General features: G+C 36.4%; 2 protein-coding genes across 2 annotated transcripts; one reads left to right on the top strand and one right to left on the bottom strand.

The window, feature by feature from the left end:
• Positions 1-228: 228 nt before the first annotated feature.
• Positions 229-3952, bottom strand: LOC133306541 (uncharacterized). The gene is made up of 3 exons (XM_061506875.1): positions 3690-3952; positions 2561-2675; positions 229-570 (listed from the first exon to the last, which is right to left on the bottom strand). The coding sequence occupies exons 1-3, from the start codon at positions 3903-3905 to the stop codon at positions 497-499; spliced, it is 405 nt and encodes a 134-aa protein (XP_061362859.1). The 5' UTR covers positions 3906-3952; the 3' UTR covers positions 229-496.
• Positions 3953-4225: 273 nt separating this feature from the next.
• LOC133306531 (uncharacterized) lies at positions 4226-24705 on the top strand. Its single transcript, XM_061506860.1, has 10 exons — positions 4226-4449; positions 4560-4734; positions 4856-5014; positions 17103-17196; positions 20041-20111; positions 21597-21648; positions 22658-22706; positions 22792-22926; positions 24136-24255; positions 24396-24705. Exons 1-10 carry the CDS (start codon positions 4250-4252, stop codon positions 24514-24516), a joined length of 1176 nt encoding a protein of 391 aa, XP_061362844.1. The 5' UTR covers positions 4226-4249; the 3' UTR covers positions 24517-24705.
• Positions 24706-26161: the final 1456 nt, after the last annotated feature.

Below are 26161 nucleotides of genomic sequence, written 5' to 3'. Positions count from 1 at the left end.
CGATTCACTATTCAAAATAAATCTAGGGTCTTAAGAATCTAAAATTAACAATCTCATGTACAAAAAAAAAAAATTTAACAATCTCAAATATTTTTACCCTTTCTAGGTTAATTACTTTATCTCACTTATCCAAAAAGAGAAATTGAAGTTGTTTTACCTCTGAATTTCGATTAAATTAGAGCTGCAGTCACTATTTCTAGGATGTTACTTTGGTTAAGAAAATAAAATAATCAAATCTACTTAACTAAATTTCATGACAAACTAATTAAATAATTCCACAAGTGATCAAATAAGAAGAAATTAATCATAAATAATAACATCTTTAAGAGAAGTTTAAAGCCTTTTTAATTCTAGACCCACCCCACAGAATGGCCTCTCGAGGATACATGTTTATCCAAAAAAAAAAAAAAAAAATCATAAATAATAATTCTATTTGCTCTTCTACGTTCTTCCCATTTTCTTGTTCTTTTTTGTTGGGTGTCTTCCCGGATTTTCTTCAGCGAACTTTGCGAACTTTCTCTTCTTGTCCTATGCCCAAGGATTTCTGGGCATTTGCAATACCTTCGGGATCTGCAGTACAGCGGGTGACAAATTATATCAACAATAACGGGGCAATATCTCGAGTTTGATGGATATTTATTGTACTTAAAACGCAAGGATACATCAAAGAATCAACAAATACGTGGTTTTCCAAAATAACCGTAGTAAGTATACTAATGCCATGAAGAGCGCAGAATTATCGCCAGTAATTATGACCATCGTACACATTATTGTGGTCAAATGCCAAAAATTAAATAGAGAAACTCAGCTAGTCAATGTAGAAGATATAAAATGAAAGGGAAATGGTAAAATGATTGTGAGACTGCTATCCATATATAAAGGTTAGGACAGAATAACAGATGACTTCAAGGAATTGAAGGCTCCGCCAAAAAAACACAAGAGAATATACTCGAATTCAAGCTATGTTTATATTGATAGAAAGACATGGAATGGAGGGGAGTGAAATATAATGTTATTAATTGTCAATTGTTTCGGATTGCTTAAATATGGTAGTGTTCGGGAAATGAACATTGATGTCTAGCAGGATAGCTAGTATTTGTATCTACAGAACTTATGGTAAATATGACAGGCAATTGGAAGTTCTGCACCTTAGGCCAAAGTCTGATGGTATGAACAAGGGGGTGTGTGTGTGAGTCACCTGCGATGGATAGGATGTGCTCTAAGCACAAGTGTGTAGGATGTAGCTATGGTGGCCAGCCTTGTGAATACTGAGATAGGTTATCAGATGAGTTATCCGATGATCCCCTTTGTTAGCTATAAGGGGTTATATATAGATGAAATGCACTAGAAGGTTGTGCCCCTAGTGGGTAGTTTGCAGGTGACTTAATGGCATGATGCAATGCTTAATGGGTGGTTATTGGTAATGGATGGAAGTTAGAAGAGAGTGGTGAAATGAGATGTTCCATGTAGTGGGGATAATAAGTGATCCATAACAAGTAGAATGGAATAAAACCTGATTAAATCCATTCCATCCAATACCTCTATTTTTCTTTCTCCTAATTTGGAGGCATGAGATGAAATTAACTTATTATTTACTAATCTCCTTACCATTCCGTTCATTTCCCAAAAAATGAAATGGAAACTTTCCTCCATACCATCGTAAAATATCCAAACTATGGTTGTGGACGTGGCGAAGTCATCGTGGACAGATTCCCACAGAGGAAATATCCTGTCTAGCTCAGTCAGTAGAGCAAAAGGCTCTCAAACTTTTGGTCATGCAATCCAGCCCCAAGCTGGGCGCCAATGAGCTAAGTCTGTATCTCTCAATGGGTGAAGTATCTCGATGTATGGGTGCTCAAGAAGATAGTGATATGGACCAAAGCTTAGGGAGAGTCACCGTGGTGCTATCTCAGGCGAGGCTGAGACAGGGGGGATGTGTAAGGGCTACGGTGCTCTAAAATCCGGCAGAGTAATAGCTCATGAAGATGATGGTTATCGGATTCCTCTTTGATGGGAGAAGAGGGGTTTGTATAGATAGGAAATATTCCCTCATCATGGGAGAGAGAAGAGCCAAACCATGCTCCACAATCGTATGCGTACGATGGCGAGTTGTGCAGGGGAGTGAGGAATCCCCTATAGTGAGGTCTATGTACTCACTATAAATAAGCGCAGGGGAAACGATCCATTAATGGGACTTTGAAGGCCGGCCCAATATATTGGGCTATGAAGACCTTCCAGAACACAAACTATGACATGTTATATCATTTCACTCCATGCTACTCCATCCATCCATTTTACCCTGTCATCGGATATTCAAACAAAGCCTAGGGTTCAGCTCCATCATCACCATACAAAAATATCCGGGAAGCATAAAAATCTCAACGCTAGACTACTAAGAGGGAGAAAAAACTCACAGTGGAGATATATTGGGGGACCATTTTTTAGTTCTAAAAGGAAGAAATAAACAGTAATCTTTAAAATAGTTGGAACAGTTTGGCTCTCTATATCATATTTTATTCAATCCTTAGCTGTGGAAAAAAGTGCTCCGAATCAAACATACCAAAGAATTGTGTAAAAATGCGTGTGAAGAAGTTCAAGTTCCGAGAGACATTGTATGCCATGGCAGGAGGAAGAGGTTTCACCACAGTGTCAATGCTAAAAACTCGTTGAAGAAACTGCATTACCAAAAAAAAAAAAAAAATTACATCCAAAACTTGGAGAAGAATACTGGATGCTAAATCAATTGCCCTAGCAAGAAGGAAATGATATGTAGTCATTTATATAGGACAGGTAATAATAATAATAAATAAGAACAAAAAGGGGCAGCATGTAATATACATGTATCGTGCACATAGACATAAAGTCTAATAACAAAAGCCCAAGTAATATGTTAAATAACTTAATAACAAGGAAGGAAGCCAGCCAACATGGATATGTTGCAATCTATAATGATCAGTTAGAGGTACAGGATAATCAATATCAAACTTGGAGAATGATACTACTCTACTAACAAGTGAATCCTAAGGACCAAATGGTGCTCTAAACTGGTCAATTCATTATTAATACAATGAACCACATTTTGTGCAGTTGATTTATAATTTTATATAAACTTTTCACAATAAAAAATGACAAGAAGCAAGAAGGTTTCTAGGCATAGATTCATTTTTCACAAAAGGAACAGCTGACCGGATGAATGAGGGTGAACAAGTTTCATGGGATCCTGTAATACTATATTGTTGAAAAGCAATGCAATGGGGTTTTAGCAAGTGAGAGAAGGAAACCGGAGTAGATGACACAGAGAAAACACAACCTCGTAGTAATTTTCTCTTCAATAGGAGATGAACTTGGCAGATAGCTCCTATAGATCTTGGACCTTTGTCTTCAATTGCCCCCTTAACTTTTTTTAACTTCCCTAGGCACATGACACTACTTCCTTAGTAGATGCCTTAGCCTAGAAGCAAAGCCCCCTGCTAGTACCCAGAGTCTTCAATGGGAAACTCCCATTCCACAAGAGTATCATTGGCTTTTATTTAACAAGGTGATAAAGGAAAGAGGTATAGCTAATGTTTTTTGACATGAAATTCAACTTTCTCAGGCATTATATCTTCTAAACAAACAAAGATAATCTTCGAATCAGACCAAGCGGATAATTATTATCTGTTGCAATTGTGTTATTAAGAAAAGAAAACCTGAAAATTGCGCTGGAAGCTGTAGCGTAGCTCAGGATCAATCTCGATGGACTCGTCGTCTTGGTTGTGATTAGTTGACTTGGTGCGAGGAACGTGCATGGTTGAAGTGGCACCGGGCTGGCTCGTGAGTTTAAGCTTTGCGTCTTGGAAGTCTTCCGTGTCGTCGCCCCTCCACGGCGCTGAAGACATCAGTTGCTTCTTGCCCTTCTTCGTCATGATTGCTCTAACAATGTCAATCTCTTCTTCATGGTTAAGATCTATTATAATATATATATATATATACAGAGGAGGATGTAATGTAAGCCTATCCTAAATTCCTTATCCCATTCGGCTATTCCTAACCCTTTTCTTTTTCTTTTTTTACTTTTTTATTTATTTATTTTTCCCCAAACAAGGGCCAAACCTAGTAAATATGGATATTATTTTGGTATTGGCCAACCCGGCCCAGAGTCATCATGCCCTCCAAATCCAAAACCAAAACCCAAACCGAATAGCAATAGCATATGGCACAAAACATAGCGCAGGGCCTGGTGGTGCAATCTGCAATCTGCAATCTGCAAATGAAGTTTGTGGTGAAGAAGGCATGGAGCAGTGGTGCGCGGGTAGGAGCACTGGAGATAGGAAGCTGCCCGTTACCCATAGAGACCCCTGCTCTTCTCCTATCTACTCGTAAAGGGTTGCCTCACTTTATCTCCCCTGACCTTCTCTCTTCTCTCCCTTCCCCTGATTCTCATCTCCTTCAAGTTTCTCCACTCCACTTGTAAGTTGTAACCACTCCCATTTTTCTTTTTCTTTTTCTTTTTCTTTTTATAATCTAATATTAATCATCTTCATATCATTCACATTATTCTCTCTTGTCTACTTTTCTAGTTTGGAAGGACTTTCTTCGACCACAATATCAAAAATAGGAGGCCTTCACCAAATGCTTGGTTTGCACCAATATGGAATTGCAGCTGTAGCTGGGGATTCTATTCACTGCCTTCCTGAGTCTAAGGGAACTACCAAACTGGGAGCATCTTTTGAGACTCCTTGCGGTCGTCTATTGGTAAATTTAGTGTCACTTGCTGCCTGCCCTGCATTAACTTGCTCTCTACACTCTACTTTAGTTTTACTTTTAAATAGCGACGATTCTAATGTATCTTCTAATTCTAAATTGTCACGGCCAGATTAAACCCAACGATTATCTTGAAATGATTTCTTGCATGAGGCCAAATCTGTGGGCTGCTTTGGCTGATGAAGTACCTGCTTGGGTGTCAGATAAAAGGAACAAAACCTCAGTCGATAGAACTTTGAGATGGCTTGATGATTGCCTTGCATTAAATCCGGTAAACTACAGTTTATGTTTTTCTTCTCTAGCTCTGATATGAATTGGGTTCTGAAATTCATGAATCTCTAGAAATTTAATAGCTTTAAGGATTGTGGTTTCGTTCCTGTTTTCTTATAATTTAAGTTTGTTGGGAACACGTAGTTGAGTTGCAAAATAAGATGTAATGAATTTGGAAACGTTGTCATCACAAGCTTCACGAGTTTCTATTTAGATTTGCCATTAGTAAGAGATAATGGTATACCAGAAATACCATAGAATTTTTAGAATTGCTAGGATCGATATATAATTTTTGCTTCCTCTGACTGAGGTAACTTCTTTCGTTAGATGTAGAAATTTCCTTTTATTTAATTTTTTGACTCTTCATTCAAACATGAAAAAGTTCCTTTGTTGAAAAATCCTCAATGTATAAAATCATTATTTGCAAAGACACACGAAGGGTGTGGTTGGTTTATATTTTTGTTTTCATTAAGTTGATATGTTTTCTCCAAAAATTACAAAAATGCTAACTTGTTTTCACTTTATTTCTGTTTTAAGAATTTGAAAAGGAAATGATTAAAACAACAAAATCCAGTTTTCACTATTCCCTTTACAAATTCTTGAAAACAGGAAATAAAATGAAAACAAGGTGACCGACAGATGACAGCTCTGCCTTGTGCTCTGACACATGTCAGCTCCATGTGCCTCCTCTTCCGACTATGCAAGGTGGTGCCTCTGGCTACCGTTAGTACCATTTATCTCGTCTCAGCTTCCTCTACCCATATATGCTCTCACCTAATCCTGTTGGCATCAACCCGTTAGTCCTTTCATTCCCCACATTTTTTGTCTTATCAATCCTTTCTCATTCATCAGTTGTGGGTTGTGATGATATTAAGATCCATTATTCCCTATATTTAAACCGTGTGCTCCATGTCCCTAAACTTTTCAATAATCTTATTTCTATTCACAAGCTTACCAGAGACCAAAATTGTGCGGCAACCTTTTTTTCATTCTCATTCTATCTTTTAGGATCTTGCCAAGGGTAGGACAATCAGAGTTGCTAAGGAACAAGGACAGTTATACTACCTCCTCTTTTGAGTTTGAGTAAGGAGGAAACACTAGACATTTGGTGAAATCGTTGTGTCCTAACTACACAACGGGGAGTAGATTATATAACCAAACAGTAATAAATACAACTATCATTGTTATCCTAATTACTATGTTTACATTATTATTCTGACAAATATATACAATGAACCTAGACTTATTTACATGGCTTTCAATACTCTCCCTCAAGTTAGAGTACATAGATCATATACACCAAGCTTGTTACATATATAATACTCAGCAAGGTGTGGTTGAACTACTTTGGATAAAGATCATTCTTGAAGACTTGAAGATAAATTGGGAAGGACCAATGTGACTCTACTACAATAACAAGTCTACAATTCGCCCAGCCCACAATCCGGTGCAGCATGACCACACAAAGCACATCGAGGTTTATTGACATTTTATCAAGGAGAAACTGTAGTGTATTAATTTGCAAGCCCTATGTGACTACACAAGGATTACTTGCTGATATACTCACCGAAGAGATGAGCAATCCAGAACTTTAGAACATTGTATCCAAGCTGCGAATGTAAAATACCTGTTCCCTAGCTTGAGGGGGTGTGTACAAAAAATCGTGATCTGCTGTGAATAAACAAATAATTTGATTCTATCATCTATATTAGGAAGTATTTTGTTCTTTTTAGTATCCTTCTAGATGACCATTTTTAGTCCTTATTCCCTATATTTATTTGTTTATCTTTTTCTCTAATTTACTTTTCTCTTATTAAATTATTTGTTATCTTATTTTCATTTTATGTTATATTATTTTGTTTTTATTTACTATTATTATTTATTTATTTATTTTCCTTTTTCTTTTTTTTCCTCAACTTTTCTTGTTTTTTATTTGAGTTCATCAACATTCGACCCCAACTAGTTTGAAATAAAGGTGTTATTCATGTTGATATTAGAAAGTATTTTGTAACAGATTGGATCCCGAAATTAGGCACATTTAATTGTATCTGTTAGAATAGATATGATTAGATTTGAATAAATTACTTCTTATCTGTAAATATTCTTTTTGGATTAGATCTGGGCTTCTCACTTAAGCTCATTAGGGTCTCTATATATTGTAACTTTTTGTATTAGATTAATACACAAAATATTATTTCATATTCAAGTTGGTACCAGAGCTCTTTTGTTCTGGGGACCCTCGCTTCCGCTTAAAACCTTGTTTTCGCTTTAAAACATAAGCCCACTGCTTAGGAGTCCTCTTTTCTTTGTCGTGCGTCCTTCCGGCAAGCCATCTAGGGTTGTAAGCCCTTTCTGAGTAATTTCCGAACGCGTCAGCACCTCCGACCGCCACCGGAACCACTGTCTGTCACTGTTCCGGCCGCCGGAGAAGTTTTTCGGCGAGTTTCCAGCCCAGACTACCTGCGATCAGGACCGTCTCCTCCCGGCGACCAGATCTATGGAGGTCCAACCACCGTCGCGTCAGCTGCGCACCTCCACGCGCCGCCCGTCTCCTCTGCGCATGGAGCTCACGTGCCACCTTCAACCGGCGCGTGTGCACTGTTCCGGTGGAGTTTTCCGGCCGTTCTTGGATAGAAAGGCTCGCCTTCTTCTCCTCTTTCCAGATCTGTGGTTGGTTCTCTGTGGATCTCACTTTTTGTGCGCACCTCCTCTTGATTTGTGATCAGGTTCGTTCCTATTTACTCGGTTTATACCCTTGTGATTTAATATATTGGCAGCAACTTCTCCTGTTCATTCGGAGGTCAGTTCTCCCTCTCGTCCTGTCAAAAGTTCTCCTAATATCATCTCCACCAATGTTGGGTCCATTACCTCTTCAAAGTTGAAGGGTTCTGTTAATTACAAGAACTGGGCCACCTCTGTTCAAGTTTGGTTCTTTGGACAGGGACATGGGAACCATCTCACGACTAAATCTACTGATATTCTTAAGGAGGAAAAATCTGATTGGGAAAGGATTGACAACCAACTTCTGAGTATCCTTTGGCAGTCTATTGATCCCGTTGCTTCAGAAATTGGTAATCCCGTTGCTTGTGTTTCTCATTCTGCATCACTTGGTCCTTGGATATTTGACTCAGGTGCTACTGATCACCTCTGTGGTAATAAGGAACTCTTTTCATCTCTTACATATTCTGATAATTTACCCTCTTTTACTTTTGCTGGTGGCACTAAAGCCCCTGTTCATGGGATTGGACAAATTTGTCCAACCTCCTCATTGACCTTGACATCAGTCTATTACATTCCTGATATCCCTTATAACTTAATCTCTGTTAGTAAATTGATCAACTCTCTTAATTATATTGTTACCTTCTCAAACCATTCAGTTTCTGTGCAAGATCCGGGTACGGGGAAGACGATTGGAGTGGGCCGTGAGTCACGGGGTCTGTTCTACCTGGTTGTGCCGAGTCCTTCAGTTGCTTGCTCTCTCACAGAATCTCCACAACTCATTCACGGTCGCCTCGGTCATCCTAGTTTTTTAAAATTGCAGAAGATGGTTCCTCTTTTATCTGGTCTTCAGACTTTAGATTGTCAGTCATGTCAGCAAGGGAAGCACATACGCTCCTACTTTGCCAATCGAGTCAATAAACGAGCTGATGCTCCTTTTTCAATTATTCATTCAGATATTTGGGGTCCAAGTCGTAGTGTGTCTGTTTTAGTGTTTCGATATTTTGTTACCTTTATTGATTTTTTTCACGTTGTACTTGGATTTATGTAATGAAAAACCGTTCTGAGTTATTTTCTATTTATCAAAAAATTTCTGCTGAAATTCAAACTCAATTTGGTGCTTCTATTCGTAATTTACGTAGTGATAATGCTAAGGAATATGTTTTTGTTGACTTTTCTAAATTCTTAGCCACACAGGGTACTTTACACTAAATTACTTGTCCTCACACTCCACAACAAAATGGAGTAGCTGAACGTAAAAATAGACATCTCATTGAGACTGCACGGACTCTTCTTATTCACATGCATGTTCCTCTTCACTTCTGGGCCGATGCAGTCCTTGCCTCTTGTTTTCTCATCAACCGTATGCCTTCATCTGTGCCTAATAATGACATTCCTTATAACTTGTTGCTTCCAGATGTTCCCCTCTATCCCCACATGTCTTTGGTTGTACCTGTTTTGTTCATGAACTCACTCCTGGTAAGGACAAGTTAACATCCAAAGCCTTTAAATGTATTTTTCTTGTTTATTCTCGTCTTCAAAAGGGTTATCGTTGTTATTCTCCCGATCTTAAGCATTACTTTGTTTCTGCTGATGTCACTTTTCTTGATCAACAACCCTTTAATTCTATCCCATCTCAATTGTCACAGGTTGATCATGTTCTTCCTGTTCCTTTTCTTGACTTGTCTGTGCCAGCTGCAGGTACTTATATTCCAGATGAGCAACCTATTGCTTCCATACCTGAGGACCGTCCACTTCTCACCTATCAGCATCGCAAAACTGTGCCTCCTGTCGACTCGACTCTTGTTGATGTAGGAAATCTTAGATTTATGCGGAAGCGGTTTAGGACCTAGTACATTGGTATACTTATTGAATCATCCTTGTTTCACAATTACCTCTCGGTGCGCAGGTCTCGTGTAGAATCTTCCCTTGTAGGATTCCTCTTCACGAACAGCTCACCTCAGCGCCGCAGCACGAACAACCTCCTTAAAGCTGGACTGTGGCAGATCTTCCAAACTATCTCTCGAGGAGGAAGGGGAAGTTTGTGGGCACTGATTAGATTCTGAGCTTGCCTCTTTCTCACAAAAAAGACCTAGGAGGTTGATGACTTAAGAGGTACTATTTATATGGGTTCCAAGAAACCCTAGCTCATTGGGCTCTAGGTTCCTTGGGCTCTTCTCATACTAATAACCCATTTGGGCTTTAGTAAAAGAGCAAACCCAACAATCTCCCACTTACTCTTTTGGATACAAACTTGAGTCGTAAAACCCAAGATCATGTAACCCATAAGTCATCATCTATCCGAAAAATACCCCATCCCTTGTCTCAAGCTAGCTTGGGGATCTACCATCTGTTATTAATCAAGGCTCCTGATAATCAACGAATGATTATCTAATTCGGTGCTACTCCACTAAAAGCCCGAACTTGAACTCCAAGATTAACAACACTTATAACATGAATATGCATCGCCCCTTTGTAGAATGTCTATAATTGATTGACAAGTTTTCTGTAACTCAATCAATTATTTATTCCCTTGACTATGATAGTTTCTCTGATGGATTACATGCACTGGCCAGTGTCTTTAATATCCAAGTACCGAAACATATCAAGGGGATATATCCTACAAATTCCATGTCGTTTAAGAAAATCATGTGAGTTCTCACTTAGATTATCTTGTCCTTAAGACTAAATAAGAAATCATCCCTAGTTCTCTTAGGGTAGCCAAAAGATATGCACTCTTCCATACAAGATTACATCTCATTTGACTGTTGTTGTAGGACGTGTGCCGTAGCACCCTAAATCTGAATATGGTTTGATCTGGGCTTGCACCCTTTCCATAATTCTTTAAGTGTCTTTACAACAAACTTTGACGGAATCAAGTTAAGAAGGTACATTTCCTTCTCTTAGGCATCTCCCTTGAACAACATTGACAAAGATGAATAACTGAACATGATCTTCACCAAGTCTAGAAATGTTTGATTTTTGCATACTGCAACTTCATTCAACTAATGCGTTCTTAGAGTTGACAGTTACAAAAACTATCCCCTCTTAAATTAGGTAAGACCTGAACTTACCAGACAGGTAGCCAACACTTTAGTCAGACCAAAGTGTTTTTGATTTGAACACCTACATGCTTTTCTGCCTCAGACTTAAACCTCTTGGAAATTTCCAGAAGCTTTAGACTTATAGCGCATTTGGTTCATCTGTCCCAATCCAGAGTAAACATTCATATAATGAAGTACTCATCACCTCTTATGGTCTAAACGCTAAGTGGTCCACATACTTTAGTATGTACCAGTTCCAGTTGAATAGTTACGCAAACCTTTTTGGCCCTTGTAGGATTGCTTGGCCACTTTACCTTCCAAATAGGACTAACATGTAGCTGTTAGTTAAAAGATTATTGAACTTTCAGTCCCTCTTTTAACTAAAATATGTTTCCTACTTGAGATAATATGACTCAATCACAAAGGCCAAAGTTATGTTTCATTTGAAACTTTTATTTCTTTGGTGAAAGTTCTTGTTCATCATCCTTTCCATTCAACATAACAAATTTTAAAAGGGTATAGGACATAGGTAATAAAGACTATTTAAACAATGTACCAAAACAAAACAAGACGAAGATGAACTTCGAAATGTAACTGAGGAATCAATTGCATTGTCAACCCATGTTTTAACCAAAACAACTAACAAAAATTGAATTCCTCTTGAAATCTGGAACAAATAAACAGTCACCCAAAACCATAGTCGTATAAATAACTTGTCCTACTGCAAATGCAGACACAAGTTTCCATTTTCAAGCTTAAAATATCTATGTCCATTGCTGACAGGTATGCCATGTTTGAACTACTACAAAGAGTAACAAACATAATCAGTGATTCCTGAATCAATAATTCATTCACTGATCAGGCCTTGATATGCCCATGTCAGGTTCTTTTCATCACCTCTAGGCAATATTTCTTTCAGTATCCCTTCAGTCTGCACTTGAAGAACTTGCCTTGCGGCTTCTTCATAGAAACTGGTTTGACAACTGATAACCAAGTCATTTTGTTCTTGTTACCACCCTTGGGTTTCCCTTTGGATTTAACAAGACTCTTAGCAAAACCTGCACCGACTTCATTCTGTCTAGCAGAGCTGCTAGACGCAGCAAACATGTCATTAAGAGTCTGAAGCATTTTTACTCCACTCTTAATCATGTACACTTGCTTCTGCAAGTATTTGGAAAGATTGACAATAATATAGTAGCGAACTACCATATCTGCCCTTTCCCAATCTGAGAAATGCATCTTAGTTTCCTTAGACGCATTCTCTGCAGGTTGCTATGGCCCTCGCATTGTCAGGACAAATTTTAGCTTCCATGTTTTAGAACAATATCAAAGATTTGCTTTTCACTTATTCATAGTTGGTACCATCTAGAGGTTTTCGACTCAAAATCATTTCTAAGATATTTTCTGAAAAACATATAAAGCACACAATTACAAACAAATAATGCAATAAACAAACGAAGTGCGAGTAGATTCTCATAACTACCCTTGTTTATTGTTAACAATCCTTCAGTTTATCTCTACAAGGCTTACGATGGGTAAGTCACTTGTAAAAACCAAAATTGTTATTTGGGCCTTCAGTGCCATTGCCAGAGCCTCGATGGGAGGGTTAACAATTTTACCAAAGTTGAATGTAATTAACCATTGTTTAATTTCAAAATTATCCTTAGTGTCTAAGCATTGCCGACGATGGGTCGTACAATACTTTACTAAAATTTTGAAATTATTAAGATTTAATCTAGTGAAATCTGATTATCCTTATCCGATGGGGCTTCAGCGATAACCATTTCACTAATAAACCCACAAATGGAGCCCGCAGGTTTTAAAATTAATTTTTTTAAAACCTTCACCCATTCAACATTTTTGTTTGAGAATTTTCATAAGCCCAGTCGAATTCATTGTTTAATTTCAAAATTATCTTTAATAACTTAGTATTATCGACGATGGGCCGTACAATACTTTATTAAAATTTTGAAATTATTAAGGCCCAATAAAATCCAATCATGCTTATCCGTTGGGGCCTCACATGATTATTTTATTGAGAGGCCCACAATGCGCCTGGAGGTTAAATTCATTTCTTAATTTAAATCTTCTCCCATAGATATTTAAGTCCAATCTAATAAAATCCAATCATGCTTATTCGATGGGACTTCACATGATTATTTTATTAATGGTCCTATAATGCGCTTGAAGGTTAAATTAATCTCTTAATTTAAATCTCCTTCCATTCAACATAAGCAACATTTTCTAATTTCCAAGAATTATTTAATTGAGAGTATCCTTTGTTTGATTTCAAAAACTATACAAGTAAGAGCGCCGATAAACGTGCACTAAGCTTAACATAATTTTGAGAGCATTAAGGTCCTGAAATCCGGTCACTTTACGTCAGCGTGTGCTCCAAACAATCATGATACATGAATGTTGTATGCAGCGTGTGTTATTCCATGACCATTTCAGAAAACCCACAAATTACTCGCAAAATAAAAGAATTCTCTTAGGAAATTTTCTCTAATTATTTTTCTAGATTTAAATCATCCAAATAGCTGACTTAATTATTAATCTAGATTGCGACAATCATAATAATTATCATTTATGAGGATAATTTGAAATCAAAATAATTTCCATAACGATTATTTGTCTTAATGTTAATTATCCAAAATTAATTAATTCAATTATTAACCTAGATTTTTAATAAAAATCATAATAATTATTAATTAATTTCTTAGGATGATTTAAAATCAAAATAATCTCATAATAACTATCATACTAGTCCCTGAAGACATAATAGCTATTATGCTCATGCAATCATACAAATTATGCAACAATATGGTACCACCTATTCTATATGGCATGTTATCGCAATAAAGCATGTTATCAATCATATAATTTATACCAATCAATAAAAGCATTAAACAATAAATCATAATTACTTTAATCCATGGCCTTCCTATTTTAAAGAAAATTAAATTAAATTAAATTAAATAATACAACTTTGGAATTCGACTTTCGCCTAGCCCATAGTATCTGTCTCAAGCCCCTTTAGGGTTTCATGGGCCCAAAAGCCCAAAGACCCAATCTTTTGGCGAGAAACCCTAGGACGCGAAAGAAGAACCCTAGCCGTCAGGTCTGCCGCGCCGTCACCCGAAGTCAAATCAGGCTGAAACTCCAGGGGAAGGACCGCCACGTAGAGACGAGTGCACCGCCGCCGAAACCACCCAAAAAGGTGGTCGGACGCTCCCTCACTCTCCCATTCTTTGCCGGAGAGTGGCGGCCACTCTCAGCCTCTTGTGGAGGCGCGTGGTGGAGCGTGGAGTCTCCGATGGCGGTGATCCGCCCTACCGTTGCGTTCGTCTTTCCGTCCTCTTTCCAACCATATATAGATCGCCCCATTCCGAGATCGGTAAGTCCTCGAAAAGTCTCCGACAGTGCTGACTGCGCATCTTCCTCGCGATTTCTCGATCTTGAACTTTTACAAAATATTGAAAAAATACACAGAAATTCCAAAAATAAACAAAAACAGCAAGGAGGAAACCTAATCATATGGGATTAGCCTCCTTGTTACAAATCGAGAAATACACGAGAGACCCTAACCATGGATTAAAGCATTTTTACCGATTAAAATTTAAACTTTTATGAAAATGAATTATAAAATACACATGTTAGATTCATACCATAATCCTAGAACTAGGTGCCACATTTCAAGAAGCAAAACTAATTACATGAATAGTGAAACTAGATTCACATACCAATGTACAGCCAAGGCTCTGATACCAATTGTAGGAAATCTTAGATTTATGCGGAAGCAGTTTAGGACCTAGTACATTGTATGCTTACCGAATCATCCTTGTTTCACAATTACCTCTCGGTGCGCAGGTCTCGTGTAGAATCTTCCCTTGTAGGATTCCTCTTCACGAACAGCTCACCTCAGCGCCGCAGCACGAACAACCTCCTTAAAGCTGGACTGTGGCAGATCTTCCAAACTATCTCTCGAGGAGGAAGGGGAAGTGTGTGGGCACTGATTAGATTCTGAGCTTGCCTCTTTCTCACAAAAAAGACCTATGAGGCTGTTGACTTAAGAGGTACTATTTATATAGGTTCCAAGAAACCCTAGCTCATTGGGTTCTAGGTTCCTTGGGCTCTTCTCATACTAATAACCCATTTGGGCTTTAGTAAAAGAGCAAACCCAACAGCTGACTCATCGCCCACTGCAGTTGATTCTTCCCCTCCAGCTCCTTCACCAGAGGCTCTTCTCATTGCTCAAAGAAAAGGTACGCGTACTACTCGTAACCCTTATCCTCTTTATACCTTTTTGAGCTATGACCGTCTTTCTCCTCCTCCTTTCACCTTTGTTTCTAGTCTTTCTTCTGTTTCTATTCCTAAGACCACAGGTGAAGCACTTTCCCATCCAAGGTGGCGTCAAGCGATGCTTGATGAGATGACTGCACTTTATTCCAATGGCATTTGGGACCTTGTTTCTGCTCCTCCAGAAAAGTCTATAGTTGGTTGTCGCTGGGTTTTTACTGTGAAAGTTGAACCTGATGGCCATGTTGATCGTCTCAAGGCACACCTAGTTGCAAAGGGTTTTACTCAAATCTTCGGCCTTGATTATAGCGATACATTCTCTCCGGTCGCTAAGATGGCGTCAGTTCGCCTATTTCTTGCTTTTGCTGCTGTTTGTCACTGGCCACTCCTTCAACTTGACATCAAAAATGCTTTTCTTCATGGTGATTTATAAGAAGAAGTTACCATGGAGCAACCACCTGGTTTTGTTGCTCAGGGGGAGTCTAGGAAGGTGTGCCGTCTTCGCAAATCCTTATATGGTCTCAAGCACTCTCCTCGGGCATGGTTCAGTCGCTTCAGTTCTGTTGTTCAGGCGTTTGGCTTAATTCGCAGTAAAGTTGACCATTTTGTATTTTATAGGATCACATCTCCTGATAAGTGCATCTATTTGTTAGTATGTTGATGACATCATTCTCACCGGGAGTGATCAAGCTGGAATTCGTCAGTTAAAACAGTATTTATTCAGTCAATTTCAAACAAAGGACCTTGGGAAGCTGCATTACTTCTTGGGAATTGAGGTGGTACAATCTAGACAGGGCATTTCTATCTGTCAAAGGAAGTATGTCTTGGATATCCTCGAAGAGACTGGTATGTTGTGGTGTAAACCAATTGATACATCCATGGATCCCAATGTCAAGTTATTGCCCGGACAGGGGGAGTCGTTATCTGATCCTGGTCATTATCGGAGGCTAATTGGGAAGCTCAATTATCTTACTGTGACTAGGCCAGACATTTCTTTCGCTGTTAGTACGGCTAGTCAATTCCTTGATTCCCCTTGTGATTCTCTTTGGGATGCTACTGTGAGGATCTTCCGATACATCAAAGGAGCACCAGGAAAAGGTTTATTGTATTCGGATTAGGGAAATACAAAAATTTGTGGTTATTCAGATGCTGATTGGGCAGGATCACTCTCAGACAGGCGCTCTACTTCTGGCTATTGTGTCTTCTTTGGAGGAAACTTAATTTCTTAGAAGAGCAAGAAACAACCTGTTGTTGCTCGATCTAGTGCAGAAGCTGAGTATCGTGCAATGACAATTACTACATGTGAGTTAATCTGGTTAAAGCAGTTGATTCAGGAGCTTCATCTTTGTGAACAGAAACAACTCATGACACTCATTTGTGATAATCAAGCTGCGCTACATATATCCTCTAATCCTGTATTTCATGAAAGAACCAAACATACAGAGATTGATTGTCACTTCATTCGAGAAAGGATTCAGTCAGGAGAAATTAAGACAGCTTTTGTCAACTCTAATGATCATCTAGCGGATGTCTTCACTAAAGCTCTTAGAGGTCCTCGGGTTGAATACAATTGTAGCAAGCTTGGTGCTCACAATATATACGCACCAGCTTGAGGGGGAGTGTTAGAATAGATATGATTAGATTTGAATAGATTACTTCCTATCTGTAAATATTCTTTTTGGATTAGATCTGGGCTTCTCACTTAAGTCCATTAGGGTCTCTATATATTGTAATTCTTTGTATTAGATTAATACACAACATATTATTTCATATTCAAGTGTATCTTTTAGTCAATTATGAAATCCGTAAAAACCGGGAATCTGACATTTGGTTTTTTATAAATCAAGCCTATGTATCACAATTATCCGAAAATAATAGACTACACATGCTGCAATTTCTGGGAAGTGGGTCAGAAGGAGAGAATTCTCTCCTTTATTCTTGTTTTGTAATTCGGTCTCTTCTTTGTTTCTCAGCTCTTTGAAAATTCAGACTGTGTTTTGAGGTTCGTAACAATATCTCAAAATTTAGGGCTCTGGATCAGTCTTCGGTGCCATTGTTGGAGGCCCAAATTTGGATGAAAGGAAACGATGTGCAGAGGAGGTAGCCAAGCGAAATGTAGCAGGTTTCTTTTTCTTTGGTTATTTTTTGTGCAATATCTGTGTCTTAACTCAATATTTTCACATTTGTATATTTTTATGTTTCTGCTATCTTTTCTTCTTTTACCCAAGAGGGAAGTTGACTTTTGGTTCTTGAATTTTGTGTAACACACTTTGCAAGACTCAGTCTGAAAATAAATTCATTCTTGAGTAAAGTAAAGCATATGATTTGGACCAGGAAGTGTTAATTCTCCCTGTAATGCTATATTTCAAGATGAAGAAAATGAAAAGAAAAAAATAGTAATTCCTTTTGATTTGGTAATGATCATATCAACATCAATACCATCTTTATCCCAAACTAATTAGGGTCGGTGATCAATGAATTCAATTGAAAAATACAAAGAGATTGAAAAAAGATAGAAATGAAATTTAAGTATATATGTTGATATGATCATTACCAAATCAAAAGGTATTACTATTTTTCATTTTCATATATATATATATAAGGTCAGGATCATTTTACACCAATGTAAGTTACACTCTCAATCTTGTCCGTTGATCCCACTTATATCTAAAGGCTCTAATTTTTTAGTAATGTGAGCCATTGGATACAAGTAGTTCAATAATCAAGATTGAGTGTAAGACTTCTAACTCTTACACCGGTGTAAGAATATCATGCCCCATATATATATATATATATATATATATATATATATATATATATGAGAAAAACATTTCTCCGACAACTTGAGATAAGTTTATCTCCGGCCACCCCAAAATGACGTCGTTTTATTTATTTATTTCCTTATATTAATTTATTCACCATTGAATGGTTATGATTCTCTTTTTTGCTCTCTTCCTTTATCACCATTAATCCATTTTTATACGGTTATAATTTAGTAACCGGAGATAAAATTATCTCAAGCAGCTTGAGAAACGATAAACCCTATATATATATATATATATATATATATATATATATAAGAAGATGTAAACAATTAAAAGGGAAAGTATATTAAGGTAAACTAAAGATAGAGATCTATAGGAGGATGAAAAACGAGTAAGAAAGTAAGACAAAAATAAAAATAAGTAATAAATAAATAATAAAATATATATATATATATAAATATAAAAGTAAAAAAAATAAAAAAAAAAGGTGTGGAAAAATAAATAAATAAATAATTAAGAAAAAAAAAGATAGGGAAGGGGAAAATTGGGGTGGGGGGATGAAGAGGTAAAGGACTAAAAAGAGATCATCTGGAAGATTGGAATAACATGTCTAACCCTCCACCATTCCTATAGCTTTTCCCCATTCTTTCCTAAGACACATTGCCCGCCAATCTATATCTCACTCCATTAAGTCTTGTTTTACTACCTTCCTCCAAGTAAATTTTGATCTACCTCTATCTCTCTATGTCGAATTCTTGGTAACAAACTTTTATTCTTACAGGAGCATCCAGGGGCCTTCTCATTACGTGCCCAAACCACCACAATCTATGTTCTTTCATTTTTTTAGCCACCAGTACTACTCTTACCTTTCGTCGAATATCTTCATTTCTTATCTTATTCATCCTTGTATAACCACACATTCACCTTAACATCCTCATTTCTGCTACTCCTATTTTATGCTCATGTTGCCTATGTGGCGGCCAACATTCAACTCCATAATACATTGCAAGCGTTACTGCTGTTCTATAAAAAAAATTCTTTTAGCTTAAGGGGAATTTTATGGTCTCACTAAAACATTTCATCCACCTTGCTCTAATTCTATGATTTATATCCTTATCAATCTCTCCACCTTTTTGCAAAATGGATCCCAAGTATCTAAAAGCGTTTTTCTTGGGTACCTCTTCACCAAGTAGATGCACGGGATCTTGGTCTACATTTCTTACCAGAGAAAACTCACACTTCATATACTCAATCTTGCTCTGGCTTAACGTAAATCCTTTAGACTACAACGTGCTTATCCACAATTCAAGTTTTCTATTTACACCGTCTTTGGTCTCATCAATAAGCACAATATCATCTGCAAAAAGTATACACCATGGTATTTCCTCTTGAATATCTTTTGTTAGTTCATGCATAACTTCCTCTTGATCACATGCCTCAAGAAATTTTGTTGAATGTTATTTTTCATGTTTATTTATTGCTTGAGTCTGATAGCACAGCAGAAAAATTCTGCAAATTCATCTGAACCTATTGTTGAGTAATTATGTTCATCCATCCTAATGGAGTACTTTTGTTTCAAGTTGTTTACAGTACAAGCAGTTTATAATTTGCAGCTTTGGATAGATTAGTTTAGTCTGTCTATATAAATCTCTGCATTGTTCTTTACTCTTTTCACTTTGTTACTTCTCATCCCTATTGCGCAGGCACAATAGCTCATTACTCCTAATGTAACTTAATGCATGTCATTATGCTGTACAGCAAAGTATGTCACTGTTACATGGCTCCTAATTGTTTTAACCTTCGGATATAATTAAAATTTCTTTTAGTATTCAATGAAAACCTTGTTTATTTTGACACAAACTTAAACCTTGTTTATTTTGACACGGACATCTAGTAATGGAGCCAACATTGTGATGTGTTCATTTTACACGTTTTCATAATTTCATATATAAGTACATATCTGAGTTTTCAGTGGATAGGTTTTAATTGTTTTGCTTTTGTTTATATATAATTCTTTTTTTTTCTCTAAGACAAACTGCAACAAGAATATTTACTTATATTCCATCCATAAGATTCGTGGTGACTACTATTTATTTTACCATTTCTGTTCTCTTTATGTTATGTGATTCATTTGAGTTGAGATTTATAAATACCTATGTTGTTGTGTACATATGGTAACTGAACTGTAATGATTGATGCAGGTTATTGGATAGGAGGATTTGGTCTAGGAGAGCACATTGATGAGCGACCTGCTCTTCTAAGTGCTATTATAGTAAGTGCTATTGCCGTAGTTGTTCAGTTACTTCTGTAAGACATCATTTAAATTGGATTTTATTTAATATTTAAGAGTATGTTATAATTAATTTTGACAATTATTTGTTTACTACAAGCTCTTCTTGACATTGCTCGTTGCGCCGAAGTTTCTCTTCCAATCCTTCAGCTTTGTTTTCCATCACTTCTTTCTTTCTTTTTCTTTCTTTTTTTTGATTTGTGTGGTTCAAAGCCCCCCTAGATCGGAGTGCTCTGATACCAATTGATATATATTAATTTGGAAACAGTACATTGTTCAGCAACAATTACAATAAAGAGACCAAGTAATCCTAATTACAGTGACAACAATGGAAGGACAGTTACAGTAATGGAAATAGGAAATAACAAAGATAGTCTAGAGCAATTCGAGAGGCCCTAATCTCTTCCAAGTTCCAGCCTACTTTCAGATCCAAGATGATCCCCCCATGCTTCCCATGCCCTCCCTTTTATTCCATTAACAAACCCGCCTCTTCCTCAACCGTTTTCAGTTGCATACTCGTACTAGAACCTTCCTCCCCTAACAGATTCTCAGCTAGCTGATTCAGCAACTGGACCTGCTTGGGCTTGGGCCCTATTTCAGCTATATAGGTCCGTATCACAATTTCTTCAGGATTGAAGCCAGGTTAGGAGCATCTTGTCAGTACCCTCCCACTCGACAAACGCTGGGTTAACATTTTCAGCAATTCAGTCTTCTTCAGTTAGAAAACGCAGTGGAATTTTCAGATTTATGAGGAACCTTTCAAGTTGATGAGCTATAATTGGAGGTTCAATGAACCGCTTCCATAGAAGAAAATTCTTGTTGTTCAACATGACTGAGAGTTGAGTTTTGAAAATGAGATGAGTTTTTGGATCAACTAAAGAAGTCGCAATGGTTTCTGAGGAAGTCGCAGCAGCAGAAGCCATGAACGAAGAGTTGTTGTATCAGACCCCAAGAATGAGGCTCTGATACCATCAAAGAAATGGGAAAAGTGAAAGACAACGCAAAGCCACAAAGACTAGGGAGAAACTCATAGAACTGAATTTATTTATTAATTATAAATGAATTACTCCAGCAATATACTATATATAGAATCCTAACAGTGTTCTGGAATATTCTAGTTCTAACAGCAATTAGTTACAACTCTAATAAACATTGCAACAGCTAGTCAGTTACAAAACTGAAGCGCAGTAGTGCTGACTAAGCACACTGCTATTATTGCCCCTATTTTTCTAATAAAAGAAGTTAAATTTCAGCACAAGGGCTAAAAGGCTCTTGTATGAGAGGGCAGCACAAGGGCTAAAAGGCTCTTGTATGAGAGGGCAGCACAAGGGCTAAAAGGCTCTTGTATGAGAGGGTGTATAAGATATAAAACCATTCACAGACCCTCTCCAAATAACTTAAACTTTTGGGAGAGTTTGTCTTTGGCAAATGTATAACTTTTGATATAACAATTCACCTTATTCGCAGGATGTCTTACCAAATGAAAAGCCACGCATGATTTGTGGGCTTGGACTCCCAGGTACATGGTTTAACTATTTAATTCTACGTGTTCATTTGCCTGCTTTGCTCAATGGATTTTTTTCCTTTTTCATGTTATGTGGGTTATTTTATCCTTTGCTCCTGTACTTTCTTTCTTTCTCTTCCCTAATTAATTTTTGTCCTTATCAAAAGGAGAAAGAATTAGTTCATTGACCTTAATCATTCTACTTATTTTGGCGGATGATTAATTGATTTTGAATTTATACATGTTATGAAATTTCCAATGGAAGCAACAACTTGACATATTGTTGGAGAAATAATATATAAAAACCATTAATATGCTCTTTACTTAACAGTTTAAGCTTTTTGGTCGAAATGGTTCTTTACACGGTATAAGAGCTTTTGTGACCAAGTAGTCACTAGTTCAATCCTTAACGCCCCCGTTTTCTAATATTAAATAATTAAATGTTGTGGAGTTGCTTAGCATAGGGAGGTGCATCTATGCTTTGTCCACACTTTATGTCCAATGGGTTCTTGTTTGAGAGGACATATTAGAGAAATATAAAATAAGAGTTCATTAATGATTTTATATTATATTTCTCTAATATGCTCTCTCACACAAGAGTTTATTGGATTTGCCGGATGGACAAAGAACAGGTCCACCTACCTGTGCTAAGAAACTCCACAATATTTGAAAATGGGATAGTGAGGATTGAACTCGTGATCACTTTGGTCATAGAGGCTTTGATATCATTCAAAGAACTATTTGTTTAAACCTAGTTTAAGCTATCAAGCGAAGACCACATTAGTGGTTTTTATTTCATACTTCTCTCACACTTACATGATTATGAACATAAAGTCATCAAGACATGGTTAAATCACAGATGTTGATTCTGTTGAGTTGGTAAATATCTCATTGTTATCGTTTTATTCACTTGCTTCTATGCTAAGCTATAGAAATCATCTTTGATCTTAAAATAGATTGTTTCTTGATTAAATTGGAATAAATACAAATTTGTTGCACTTAAAAACTGATTTTAACTTTGCAGAGGAGATCTTGCAAGGAATTGCTGCTGGAATTGATCTTTTTGATTCAAAGTTTGTAGCTAATTCCACACTCCATTTGCTCGATATCAGTATTATCCTCAGTGTATTGTGTCATGGTTTTTGTGATGGTTCATAGGTACATTTATACCCTCACAATTGGAGGATTTGCGCTAACCTTTTCACTAGACAAGAGTGGGAATCAATATAATTTTCAGAGAAGCCAGATTGGAAGTGACTTGACTAAAATTAATTTGAGAGCAACAGTTTATAGGTAACAGGATAAATTTGACTGCTTTTTGCTCTTTTCTGAATTTGACAATGTCAATATTGCTCTTTGAAATCTTAGTCAGTAGCTTACTTAGATTTTACTAAACTTAGAGGTGAATGGGTGCTATTTAGTTTTTGTTTTCAATCAATCTAATTTTTTGTTTAAAGGACTTTTCCAATATGCAGCAGCCTTTTTTGTCTAAATTGATTCTGTTCACTCTTTTTTTCTTGTCAGTCTGTTGCAACATTTGATTAAGTTCTGAGTTACAGTTTCAATTTTGCAGGTGTCATAATTGTGGTAGTTGCTTTAGATTCCTTTTTAATACGATATAACCTATATTGTATAGTAGAACACCTCTTGACATGGGGTATGGTTTGAGGAACATGATGCATGTTGATTATTCACTGAACAGGTCTATGTTAGATCCGTTGAGGGTAGTTGTAACCATTTATAGAGAAAGAGGGAAGCGAATTCGGTTGAGGGGAGTGAGAATATATGGGTGGGGAGTGGGGAGGAAGGAGACATGCAATGTTTGAGGGAGAATTTCGGTAAGAGAAATAGACCCCTCGAAGTATTTGGGCCATCCATATATGAAGTCACTATGGCACTTTTTTTTTTATGTCAGATTTATTGTACGGATTTTGTTCTCATACGCTCAAGTTTATAACCACACAATTATATTATGATCTCCATCTCCTGACTCCTTATCTAGTATGTTTAGATACAATTATAACTATTTTATTGCCATTTTGAAATGTGGAACTAACTAAAATCAGAAATCATTTTATCTAAAAAAGAAAAAGAAAAAAATATTGTTATCAGATATTTAATTCAACTCCAATGTTGATGCTAATGAACACAAACTTGAGCCCATGTGAAGATCACTCTTGTATTACTATGTTGTTTTATCATTATTCTTGAAAATGTTAGGTGTTTGGTTTGTTTTCTATTTTGATATCTTTAATTATTAATTACAAAAATGGCGTCTTGTTTTCATTCTATTTCATGGTTTTCAAGAGTTTGTGAGTGAAATGGAGAAAACAACTTTTTGTTATTTTCACCATTTCCTTTACAAAATCTTGTAAAAAGGAAACAAAATGAAAGCAATGTGTGACATTTTTGTAATTGTTAGTGAAAAGATATGATCTAAAAATGAAAACAAAAAATAACCAAACACCACTTACTCATTTCTCTGCTTGTGTTTTCATGCAGGAAAGATATGTCCCCCATTTTAGGAAACTGCACCTGCTATACATGCCAGAATCATACTAAGGCATACATCAATCACCTATTCAATGTTCATGAAATGCTGGCACAAATTCTGCTAGAAATGTATGACTTGTTTTGCTTCAAATTATAGTAGCAATAATACTATTACAAATAATTGTGAAGATGATTGTGACAGTAACAGCTATAGTTATATTAATAGTTAAGGTATATAAGTATTGATAGTGTTATACTGAATTTTGCAGCCATAATACACACCACTATTTGAGGTTCTTTCATGTAATAAGAGAAGCAATCCAAGATGGAAGGTTTGAGAAATTTCGTCAGACATTCATCGAGAGTAGGCGCGTGAATTTCGAAGGGTAACCAGTTTCTACTTGAGGTCATGTAAATTTCGTAATATTATACTCTTAAAAAGATATTTTTGTTCAGGTATATCCTTCTAGATTCTAGCTTAAGATTTGTTCACCTAATACTTGTGGAACATGAACTATGTACATTCCACGAAGACATCTATTCTTAATTATCTAATAAGTATTTTTTCTGTTATGGTATTAGGTGATTAAAATTAGAATAAATCCTTAAATTGATAATTCAAATATTAACGTGTGGCTACGTTAGTTTTTTTTTTTTTTGAGATATTTCAATTGATTTATCGCTTTGCGACTAGTCTGATTTGGGGCATGTTTCAAGATTAAGGTTTTAAACCTCTCTTAAAAACGGTATTGAAAAGGATCGAATACATGCTCTTATCCTTATCTATTCAGTTTTCTAACGTTAACTAAGGTACATTACTCTTGTCACTAAATGAGCTCTTCATAGATATTAAATAATTATTAAATTCATCTGACTCAATATTTTAGTCCTCCACATGAAGGTAGTGACGTTGTAGATATTTGAGAGACTTATTTGATGCAAAAATAATATTAGAAGACTATTGTAGTGATATCAGTGTTATAAAATCCGGCCCAACTCGGCCGAGTTGACCCGGGACCTAGTGAACCGATCATTAGACCGGTTCGGGTCAAGCATTGGACCGGTCATACATTGACTCGGTCAAACTTGGTCAAAACCAGTACAAAATCAGCCAAACTCAATGACCCGGTCGGGTCATGCATTTAAAATAAAAACCAAAAAACCAAAATTGTTTCATCTTGTAGAAAAAAATGTAGAACTCATTTTAAAAACTTTTTGTAATTTTATTTGCTAGTATACTCTTCTACAGTGACCTCAAATTTTAGCTTCCAATACTGAAGTAATTTGCTGAAAAATAAATTAAGAGAATGTGATATATGTCATTTTAATGTAGTTGAATTGAAAAATATGAGTTCAATGTTTATTGAAAAGTATGTTTATGGAGATTCTGAGTTACAAATTTTTTTATTTTTTTTTTGGTAATCTAGTTACGATTTAAATTGACATAGTAATAGCGTGCATTTTTATTTATTTATGCTTCATGTTTTTTAGCATATTTAGTGAATCTTGTTTAATTCATTTTAGATATGGAGAATATAATTGAATTTATATGTTCATACTTATATATTTTTATATATTTATATATATCCGGGTTAACCGGTTCGACCAGTGACCCACCGGTCCGACCAGTAACCCAGTACCTCGACCGGATCGATGTCCGGGTCGGATTTAATAACACTGATATTATAAATTTGGAAGACTAATTTAGGATATAATCCTTAATATTATTGTACTATTTTCCCTTAAGTATTTTCTTATATAGTGTAATATAATTTTTATATTATGATAAATGATGAAATAATGTATTAATATCTTTTTTCTTAAATCCCAAATTCCAAACCATTGAACTAAACCTCAAACCTTTACCACAAACCCTGCATTTATCCCAAATGTTAAACCCCCAAAGTGCGAACTCCAAATCATGAACCTTAAACCACAAACACTAAATTAAGAACTCCAAAAACTAACACTGCATAGGCCTAACCCCAAAAGTTAAAACCCTAACCTCCAAAACCATGAACAAATGATGAAATAC

Source organism: Gastrolobium bilobum, unplaced genomic scaffold, assembly GCF_033153095.1.
Source record: "Gastrolobium bilobum isolate Gb01-03AN ecotype WA unplaced genomic scaffold, APGP_CSIRO_Gbil_v1 utg3223, whole genome shotgun sequence".
Classification (NCBI taxonomy): domain Eukaryota; kingdom Viridiplantae; phylum Streptophyta; class Magnoliopsida; order Fabales; family Fabaceae; genus Gastrolobium; species Gastrolobium bilobum.
The sequence above is the reverse complement of the archived record's forward strand: the minus strand, read 5'-3'. Positions and strand labels throughout refer to the sequence as shown.